This window comes from Nilaparvata lugens, chromosome 1 (genome assembly GCF_014356525.2).
Source record: "Nilaparvata lugens isolate BPH chromosome 1, ASM1435652v1, whole genome shotgun sequence".
Lineage (NCBI taxonomy): Eukaryota > Metazoa > Arthropoda > Insecta > Hemiptera > Delphacidae > Nilaparvata > Nilaparvata lugens.
This window is the reverse complement of record NC_052504.1, coordinates 92574309-92585915: the sequence shown is the minus strand read 5'-3', so window position 1 is coordinate 92585915 and position 11607 is coordinate 92574309. Positions and strand designations below refer to the sequence as shown.

The window sequence follows — 11607 nt, the reverse complement described above, 5'->3', positions numbered from 1 at the left end:
TAATCTTCACCGCCCTTATTTTCTACCAAGATCTTGACGAATTCTTTTCAACCTCACTTTTTATAAAATTTAAAACGCTCAAGTGATGCTATATTTATAACTTTTAAATAATAATTCTATTTTAAGACCAAATTTATCTGGAACAATATATTATGTAAAAATTATTTTTGTGTATATTTTTGGAACTAGTGTTTCTTAATGTAAACTTATCACTCGTGTACTTTATATATTATATTGCTGTTTGAATGTTAATGATTACTTGTTGGCTGAAAAATGTATCCGTTGAATGATTGTGACCGAATATAGTTTTGAATGAAATGGTAATCTATTTTATATAGAGAGTAACCTAATATCAAAATTAGACATAGGCTATGTATTCAGTTATTGATTTTTAAGTTGTACGGTAGCATTAAATAATAAGATAATATTTTTCCATCAGTCATGAGTTGTTGAGTCAGCATTTGTTCATGAACTATTGTATTTTATATTGCATAAATATTACAAGATTAACTATGTACCGTACCTTATTTTAATGCTGTCTCAGTTGTTGATATAATTGTATTATTAATTTTTAAAACAATTATTCATAAACCATTATGTAAAAGGAGAGTAATCTGAGTCATGCAAATGTTTACGAACGAATTTAAAGCTATATAAATCAATTATCAATTCAATAATGTGTTTTATCTCTTGTCTCTGTCCATATATAACACTAAAGCGCGAGATAAATTTCTTTTAACACGGCTCTTTTTCAAAGACGGAGAGGTCCGATGCTCTATCCTCCACTAATCTCTCCCACTACCTAGCAGTATTCTCCTTCTTTTGTGTCTGTGTGAGAGAGCTTTGTAACGCTTCGCTCCCCTCCACTGGCAATGTTCCAAAGTGATATGTTTGTGTATGTTACGGAGATGTGTTCATCACAAGAACCTGAAGCGAAATGACACGGCGCATCCAATTGTGCGCAGGATGTCCGTCTGTGACTATGCTACAAACTGTGGAGGGAGAATTGGGTTTCTCCTCTTCATGTTAAAAGTAATTTATCTCGCACATTAATTAGTTGATTTAATAGGTACTGAACTTTGATGATAACAGCGGGTGTTTTCCATTGCATATTTCATCCTCATCTATATTATTTAGAATCCACTTCAAATTTGATAAATTAAAGACTAGCAGTGTATTTTTCGATACTTTTTTGATCAAAAGCCACTTACAAAAGTGACGAGATTTTTCTGCTTTGTTGTCATTTTTGGTTCAAGACCTGGCACCTGGGAGTCGACCTGAAGACCTTCCTGACTGCAACCCAGCCGAAAGACCTCATCAAAGTAAGTGGCTTTTAATCACAAAAGTTGAAAAAATAGACTGCTATAGTGTGAATGTGTGACCCACGTTATAATGTCAGTATTTGATTAACATTGGTGTTGATATCCGGTGTTGATATCCTTGTTCATCATTCGACCAATCAGATTGCGCTACCGTATCTTTCTATAGCTTCGAAACGTTGCCAAATCAGTTTTTTCATTGTAGAAATATAATTTATAAAGACAGAGAATCGGCAACGCTGTTCTCCCATCTTTATCTACTGCCATTATAACGTGGACCTCACTATAGTTTTTAATTCATCAAATTTAAAGTGACTTAATTCCGTAATCGCAGTTTGTGATGAGATTCAAAATCGATGAATGTATAGAATCCTTAGTCGTAATCCAATTTACCATAAAACATGTTTAACAACTAGGCTACTATAAAGCCACGTTTACAATAGAGTTGTCAACTGAAATTAATAAATTTCTGCAATTTCTTGAAAAGCACAACAACATTCAACTTGTTTTCTCTACTTCAATTTTTTGAAAAAAAAACTTTCTTATCTGTGTATGAAATGAATGAGTTTTTCAGTGTTCCTGAAAGGACTATCAATGTGTTTTACAAAAGTAAAAATCAAATCCAATCTTGAGACAAGACAGTCACAGCTATGGGACAAGACATAATCACAATATAGACCTCCCACAACATAGATTGAAAAAGCTCAGCGATTATCCGTCTTATGCAGGGGCATACCTGTTCAACTTGCTCCCAGATAGTCTAAAACTACTAGAAAACAACGCGCTGTTTTACAACAACCCGCTAGCAAAGGATTTGAAGAGGTACCTAATGGACCGGCCTAATTACACCGTTGCAGAATACATCGAGGAGCATACATACACCCACCTCAGATAGCGGCTAGTGCCGTGGAAAACCCCGTTCAAGGGACAATGACAATTCCCCGTTCAGCAGACTGCGGCGAAGACAACAGAAGTAAAAGTACCTAATCTTACTGTGATATTTCTGTATTGTGATAAATCTATATTAAAAACCAATTTTAGTACCTTGTATAAACTTTGACGAAACAATTGCTGTATTTGATGGCTTAAAGGCAATAAAAGTCATTTATAATGTGAACAACACAGATTTGTTTACAACTGGTGTAAACGTGGCTTGAGTCCCATATTGCATTTTTTAAAAGTTATTTTTGCATTAAATTATATCATTTCAACACAAGTGTAGGTCAAGGAAGCGGTGGAATGGTAAAGATGTTAGAAGCATACGGTACCTATAGTGAGACCCACGTTATAATGGCTGTGGATAAAGATAGAAGAATAGCGATGCCGATTCTCTGCATAATTAATTATATTTCTACACTGTCAAAAACATAATTGGCATCGTTGAGGACCTAGAAAAGGATAGTAACACCGTCTTTGTCGAATTATAGACAAGAATAGCAAAACCAAAGTTGATCAAATACTGTCATAGGCGGTTTATTGCCATGTAGCAAGTTATTAGGCTCACTGTTTTATAACTAAATATTTAGTAAATATACGTTGAAACTTGTTAATAAATGAACGAATCCAACAAACCAATTCTATTACAATATTATTGGGGTATCAATTAAATCTACCTTCATTCACCAAATAGTAGAAAGAGTACCTTACCGGTATTCGGTAGCTGATATAGTTTCTGCTGGCTTTGGCAAGTTGTCTTTTGATTGTAAGAAATTTGGATTCTTCGGAGCAAAAGTTTGTCCTTACAAAATGTTATTCAAACTGAACAATTTAGTAAATCAAAATATTTCCTTAGCTCTTAATTACAATTTTACTTTCACCTCTGGGAAATATAAATAAAATTTAGATTGGGTAAATCAAATTCAAAAAGAGCCGGCTTCAATTTGAAAAGAACCGCTTGTCAACAGATAGCGGTAGTGTCGTGTAAAGCAAAAGCAAAGTAGTTGCTGTGTTTTCTTGTGCCGCATCGAAATTCGGATATGAATTATTTTATTCTTTAGATGTTGATAAGTTTTTGCATTTATATCTGACAATGGAGGAAGTGTGGATTATCAATAGAATTATTCAAAAAGCTTAATCAAACATTCATTATTCTAGATGATTGTCGAAGTTCGGCATCATTTCTTTGATACATCTTGTGTAGTGTGTTGTGTTATTGTAAGTTAGTGAATCGAAAATGGCGTCTGAGAATGAAGCTTCACGTCAATCTTGTGCATCTGACCCAAATTTTGCCGTTATTTGTTCATTTTTGGAAAGATTTGCTGAGCAATGTGGTATTCCACATCCTGCATTCAGTGATCTTCAAGAAATGATCGAGAATACAGAACAAGGTACTATCCTTTTAGACGCAATGAAAAATGGCTTACTACTTGGCATCTTCTTGATAGTGTTTGAAATGATAGCTTACTGATAGCTTTGTTTGTATTTTACATTCTTTCAGCTTGAATTACAAATACTGTAATGATTGTCATTATATTAAGTAATAAAAATAATTCGTTTTAGGACTGATGCTGAACTAAACCATTCATACAATAGTCTTATATAGGTTAGGTTTCAGATTTGACATAACTCAAGTTATAGGCTATCAAATCTTGAAATAAACAAAATATAACATTTTTGAACAATGACCTCTTTCCTTTACACTGGTATTCTTTAATAATTCTTTTCTGAAATTCTCTACAACTAAATTTCTTTACTGTTTACTGTAAGTTACCGTACCGTACTCGGATTTTAAGTTATGTGAAACAATCATAGACTGTAGTTACATTACATATCTATTCCAATCTTTAACTGATAACTGCGTCTATATAGTTAGTATTATTGGTTATCTTGCAAATGTAGAGTTATAATTATTCAATTTTTTGATGTTTTTAACTCAGAAAAAAATCGTTTATATAGTCTAAATTCGAGAAAAGTCAAACATCTATTATAAATATTAAAAATTTATATTTAAATTACTTTGACAAGTAGACTACTAAAGTCCGCTCATTTAATCTATAAAACTGAAAAATTAATTCAATCAATCAATATCCTACTTTATTTATTTATTCAACTTCCAACAGAAGAAAAATAACTGTAGAAAACAGATATATACAATAAAAAAGAAAAACAATATACAATATGAAAATGTAATAAGACCTCATACAAATAGCCTTATGCAGGCAAAAACACAAAAATGAAGTGTTCTTCACTAATAATGCTATTTTTTTCTGTTATTAGTATCGCAGTCTCTAATAGATCTCCATATCAAATTGCTGAGGAAAGCTCGAAAGACATTTTCAACCGAGAAATGGGAACGAACTTTGGTTCGATTTTGTCAGCCTTATTCACCAGAAGATGCCTGGGATCTGGAAAGATACGGCTACATGAATACCAAAGTGGATGTCAGATTAAGGCTTCTCAAGGTTAGTTTACAAGTATATAGTTAAACTCAACGATAAGATCCTTATTACCGGTAACTTAGGACTTATTAATTCGCTCGAGCGAGTCGTGAGGCATTAGTTCTTATCGAACTGATTATCATTGGGACACCGCTAGGACAAACTCAAAAACACGTCTAGCATCCCTGCTTTGTGTATAATTTGATACGGGCCAAAGCTGCATTCTCATGTCGACATATCGATTTAACAAGGCGACCATTGCCTCATCATATCGCAAAATAAGATATCCTAAAGAACGACGCACTCGGGGACAATAATATCTTCTAAAGCTGTTGAGGGAATACAATTTAAATTTTGAAATGCGCAATTCCGCGACAGCTAGTGGAAACTACTATTGTCCCTGTGCTGCCTATTATGTATAACTCAAATTCAAATTTATTTTGTCAATTGAAACAATTACAATTTCAAAGAAAATAGTAGCCTATACATCACAGAAAATATAATCAGAAAACTCCTTAATAAACAAAAAATGAAATAGAATTAATCATATAACATGAGCTTAGTTTATCAAGAATGTATAAATAGGAAATGTATACAATAATACTTATAATTTAAAAAATGATTTGACAAATTTTACTGAGCGCAAAAAATTATAAACTTTTTGTCTTCATGCAGTGTTATAAAGAGTGTCCATGCGGTGTTAAAATCCCAAAAACAAAATGAAATTATTATCAAGAAAAAAAAATAAAGATAATAGAAACTGAGTATTTCTGTTTGTAAAGGAAAAAACAGCAATGAATAATACATTAAAGTAGTTACTAATAATTATCCAGACAACAATCAATCAACCACCCGATACCAACCCTCAATCTCATCAATACAATGAGTAAGCAAAAACCTCCTAAGATTGATTTTGAAACGATGCCTCAGGAATGCTGAATCAATGATGTCTCGAGGCAACCTGCTGTAAAATCTGCCTCGCAAAAATAGGTAAGATTTTTGTAAAAATGTCAAAAACGACCTTGGAGTGCATAGCCTCTCCATTACTCTTGTACTGTAATGCCTTTCAGCTTCGATGAACGCTCCATCTTCTAATGGGCTAATGCAAGTACAAGTTATTCCAGTACAATTATCTGATTTAATATTAATTTCAATTCTCATTAATTAATAAATATCAAATCAATTTCAAATATATTTTAATCTTCAAAAATATAATTTCCTTTTGATTTAATACTACATTTACATAATATTGTGACCTTTTCTGGTCGTTTATTATGTTTCTTATAGTCAACAAACGATTTGGCAACTGTGTGGAGGTAGAAAGGGATAGAGCTATCTGGTTTGTCTAATAACAGACAGGGATAGCACACCAATGTTAATCAGGTACTGTCTTCATAACGTGAATTCGTCTCTATATAGTGAGGTTCATGCTATAATGACAATAATTGATTAACATTGGTGTTGCTATCCTTGCCTATCATTCGACAAAGCAGATAGCGCCATCATCTTCTAGTCTTGCTACGTTGCCATAACGTTTTTCAACAATCTGGAAATATTTTTAATTAACATATTTATTATTAAACAAAAATCCAAATCAAATGCTATAATTCACCCCGAAGACTTCTGCTACTGTAAATATTGACAACAGTGTAAACAGCTAGATGGTAATTCGAATGAGCGCTACTATTCAAAAATTATTTGTCAGCCCGGGAATCGAACCCAGTAACCCGGCCAGGAATGCTTACCCTTACACCAAACTGACAATCTCTGGATAGCAGCGACTAACTGTGTTTACGAGTTTGTGTTTCTTGAATAGTTCCAAATTTCTTAAATAACTCAATATTATTTGTTAAAAGTGGTAATGAGTAGAATATTTCTAATTAATTTATCAATTTAAGCCATCTAAATTCAAAATTAAAAGTTTTAATGTTTATTTTGGATCAAAATTTTATAAAAATTGTACACGTGAAATTCTAACCTTATCTTGGACTTTGTCATCTATAAATTTGGAAAAAAATAGCACAAGGACTACCTTATTATTTTATCTTTCAATGTTATTACATTAGTGTTATTTGCATTGTAAATAAATAATTAAATAAATTTCCATCTTGCTGTTTACCCTGTTATCAATATCTGCAGTTTGCATATTTGTTATCAATATTTGATTGATTATTTCAAACAAGAATGTACAGTTGATATCACGTCAGATATACCGGTATCAGCTATTCTCTATAGAAGGCAGTGGCAAGGCAGAGAATCGTTTACGCCGTTTTCCAATATCTTTCTCCACTGTCATTATAACATGGACCTTAGTATAGTAATTATCATGTTGATCTGATGTAGAATTTTACTTCGCAACGTTTCAGATTCTACTTAATTCTATTAACTTTAATTCTACTTAATTTTATTAACTCTGCTTAATTCTATTATCTCCACTTAATTAACTTTATCCTACTTAATTCTACCATAGAGAAGAGCTAACATGAAAAGATATCCCATGGTATATAGGGCGTTTATGTTGCAAATTCCACTGTCAACTCAAGCCGATTGTTCTATAGTGAGGTCCTCGTTATAATGGCAGGGTTTGATTAGCAATTGTATTGCTATCCTTGTTCATCATTCAACAAAAAAGATAGCGCTATCTCTTTCTCGCTTTGCTTGGTTGTCAAATCGTCTTTTAACAATTTATAATTAATTATTAACAAAATATTTCATCTTAATTATGAAATTCCACTGTCAACTCAAGCCGATAGTGTTCTATAGTGAGGACCTCGTTATAATGGCAGGGTTTGATTAGCAACTATTGTATTGCTATCCTTGTCTATCATTCAACAAAGAAGATAGCGCTATCTCTTTCTCGCTTTGCTCTGTTGTCAAATTGTCTTTTAACAATGTAGAATTAATTATTAAACAATCAAATATTTCATCTTAATTATGAAATTCCACTGTCAACTCAAGCCGATAGTGTTCTATAGTGAGGTCCTCGTTATAATGGCAGGGTTGATTAGCAATTGTATTGCTATCCTTGTCGATCATTCAACAAAGCAGATAGCGCTATCTCTTTCTCGCTTTGCTCTGTTGTCAAATCGTCTTTTAACAATGTAGAATTAATTATAAACAAAATATTTCATCTTAATTATGAAATTCCACTGTCAACTCAAGCCGATAGTGTTCTATAGTGAGGTCCTCGTTATAATGGCAGGGTTTGATTAGCAATTGTATTGCTATCCTTGTCTATCATTCAACAAAGCAGATAGCGCTATCTCTTTCTCGCTTTGCTCTGTTGTCAAATCGTCTTTTAACATGTAGAATTAATTATTAAATAATCAAATATTTCATCTTAATTATGAAATTATTGAAACATATAATTTCTTGCTTAATAAAATATTTATTTTAAACGTGACTGAACAGTTAATATTACAATATGGGGGCAACGAGCTTCGCTCGTTATTTATTTATTGATAAACAGAACTCAATTATTTAAAATGATTGGGGAAGGACTAACAGGCACAACCCAAAACTGTTTCTTCCCCAAATTTTGATTTATACATTATAAATATTCCAAAAAGGAGATTATATGTTCCATACACTTGAATTCAGGTCAAATTTTCAGTCCAAATATTTAAAAACATAAAAGTTCCAATTTAGATTGTTTACATACCAAATTGAATAACAAAATAACACTCTCTAATCACTTAGAACTATAAAATAATTATTAACTTTGAATATTATGATATATACCATCTCATGTCAACAAATCAGATTTTTTTGATGGAGTCAATTAAAATTTCTAGATTTCTCGCGAGATACGGTAAGCTAATTGATTACACAGCTGATCTCCCACACAGGCACACGCATCTTCTGTTATCGACAGACGACGAAATCATCATCTGTTTTTCCAAGGATGAATTATCCTTTTCATCTCCTTCAGCGAGTTTTCCCAGGGATGAGACCTAGTGCAATCGAATTTTGATATCATAAACCTGCTATATTCCAAATTTCGTGAAAATCGTTAAGAGCCGTTTTCGAGATCCGTTGGACATAAATAACCAGTTATATAAATAAAAAAATATAAACAGATAATTGCACATACAGAAATTGCTCGCTCAATATAATAGGATCAATAAACATGTATCAGTTACCCTCCATAGAAGAGGCATTGACAAGACAGAGAGAGGATCGGCAACGTTGTTCTCCTACCCTTCTTCACTGCCATTTTAACGTGGACCTTACTATATTAGTTGTTTTTGGTGAAGCTATGTAATGCTGGTAGCCTCTCATTCTGTACCGTTCTTACACTCTCACTCCAACAAAACATTAATAATAGTCAGTGTAGTCGACAATCATTGTCTTGAAATTTGGAACATAAACGACCTACACCATGGGATATCTTCTTAAGCTATATTTTCTCTATGTTTCTACTTGAACTAGCTTGGACTCTATATGGCTTTGCAATTTTCTCCTACTTGAAATAGAATTCTTTATTGATTCATACAATAATACATCATCAACATGATAGGGAGAGAAAAAATAAGGTAACCTTGTGCTATTTCTCTCCCATATTTAGATAAGGTTACACATCGTCCGAAATAGGTTTAGGCTCAACTCACACTTACGCGACTCAAGTCGAGAAGAGACTGCGACTCTAGTCTCTTCTCGACGCAGCATTTGTTTTCAAATAGTGACACTCGGACAAGTCGACTCTAGTCTCCGCGACCTCACGACTGTGAGACTGAGTCGAGCGTCGACTCGACATGTTGGTCGAGCCTCGACTCGACATGTTGGTCGAGCCTCGACTTCAGTTGAATAGTACGGTGCATTTTTAATGAAAGTGAGGTTATGTTTTATGAAAGTAATGATTTAACATTTTGTTTTCGAAAGGAAGATTATTAGGAGGCATCAATGATAATGGAGTCTGGAGGAGACGGTCAAATGATGAAATAAATGAAATTCTAAAGGGTGAGGATGTGGTACGATTCATCAAATCACAAAGATTGCGCTGGGCTGGTCATCGAGAGAGAATGGCAGACCATCGAATGCCAAAAGCAATTTATAAGGCCCGGATGGAGGGTTGAAGACGACAAGGGAGGCCACGCAATCGATGGAGAGATGAAGTGGAGGATGATCTCCGGAGGATAGGAGTTGTGAAATGTAGACGAAAGGCATGTGACCGTAATGTGTGGAGGGTTCTAGTGCGAGAGGCTAAAGCTCCCTCACATCGAGCTGTAATGCCAGAAGAAGAAGATGTTTTAACATTTTAGATAAGACAATAATAAGAATTAGATAAGACAATTTAGTCATATTGAATCTCAATTGGATCTCATATTTTTAATAATGTTGAGTTAGAAATGGAGTAGCATGGAACTGAAGTAGTGACAGTGAGCAAGAAAGTCGTAAGGTCGAGAGACTGGAGTATCCTCGACTGGAGTCGTACGATTTGAGTCGAGGTAGTATGAGTTGAGCCTTAGGCGAAAAGTCGAGAAGAGACTCAACTCTAGTCGAGAGCATGTGTTTCCAAATGGTGACACTCAGACCAGTCGATTCTAGTCTCCGTGACTGTCACCATTCGAAAAAACATGCTCTCGACTAGAGTCGTGTCTCTTCTCGACCTGAGTCGCGTAAGTGTGAATTGAGTCTTAGGCTAGGGCCACATGAGCGCACAAACGCGCCCGTTGCAACTTACTTTTTGATGGCCGTCGCCAATGACACCACACGAGCGTTGAGTGTGGTGCGTCAACGTCAGTTGGCTTTACGCAATGTAACCAGACGAGGCAATAACTTTTGCATTACTCGACGTGCGTTGTAGCTTCTGCGTAGTTCTAAAATCACCGTCCGTTACTACTTCCGTTACTTGGTACGCGCGTACCTCGTGTGTTGTCACCAATTCACTTCTATGTATTTCTACAACGGACGTCAAAAAGTACGTTGCAACAGACGCACTTTGTGCGCTCGTGTGGGCCTAGCCTAAGTCTTGTAGTTGTTCACTTCATAAAATGTTCAGTCCTTAATTATTTCCACAAAGTAGTTTTTTAAATTTAGATGCTTCAAAACCAAACTTAGAAGAAATATTTCACTAACGTGACCTCTATATTGCTTTTAGATTCTACTTGACGCCCAATTCGACTACAACCTGAAGTTCAAAACAGACATCAACAAGCTAGAGGCGCATGAGCTGCGCAGTGAGCCACTGGGTCGCGACAAGCTGGGCTGCAACTACTGGTGCCAACTGGACCCCACCGCCAATGTGCGCGTCTACAAGGAGGACCAGGAAGAGGAGACCTGGGAACTTGTCGCCAAGTAAGCATCAAAACTGGGTAAAAGGAAGAAGAAGGTTTTGAAAGCAGGTTTCAACAATATTTGTCTCAAAAACATTAGTCGGGTTTAAAGAAAGGAGACGGGACCGCGCTACCTCTGCACTGGGCTATTGTTCCAAAAAAGTGCATCCTCTAACTCTCGACTAGCATACTTTATTGTCCTCTGATTCCGCTTCATTACTCTCATTAGTGGCCCCGTGTGCTTTCTTGAAGGCAATTCTAGCTGGTAGCACCAGCTTATCTATTACTTTGCACCTTACATCTGTTACTTGTATTTTCTGCAATCATTAAATGTAAATCAGTGATAAAGTACTTGTAATTATTGTATTATTCCCAATGGTTCATTTGAAGAAACTCGACTTGCTCACAAGCTGTATACAGACTAACTTGAGTTACATACAATTCGATACTTATTGAACGTACGATTTTTTGGCGTCCTTTCAAATTCTATTAGATTGAACAGAAATTTGCAAACATATGATGTGTATCATGTGTTTGTCAAGTCCCATTCAATCTCGCAGAATTTATAAGGACGGATAACAAATGTACGTTCAAAATTGATGTGGGCTTTACACACCACTTACGTTTGAATAAATT

General features: G+C 34.6%; 1 protein-coding gene across 1 annotated transcript in view; it reads left to right on the top strand.

The window, feature by feature from the left end:
- The first annotated feature begins 3228 nt into the window (after positions 1–3228).
- The window catches only part of LOC111043346 (titin homolog), a 62615-nt gene continuing 54236 nt past the window's right edge, over positions 3229–11607 (top strand). The window contains 3 exon segments of the mRNA XM_039419618.1: positions 3229–3646; positions 4536–4720; positions 10797–10993. Of these exon segments, the coding sequence (XP_039275552.1) occupies positions 3493–3646; positions 4536–4720; positions 10797–10993 (536 nt within the window). The 5' untranslated portion in view covers positions 3229–3492.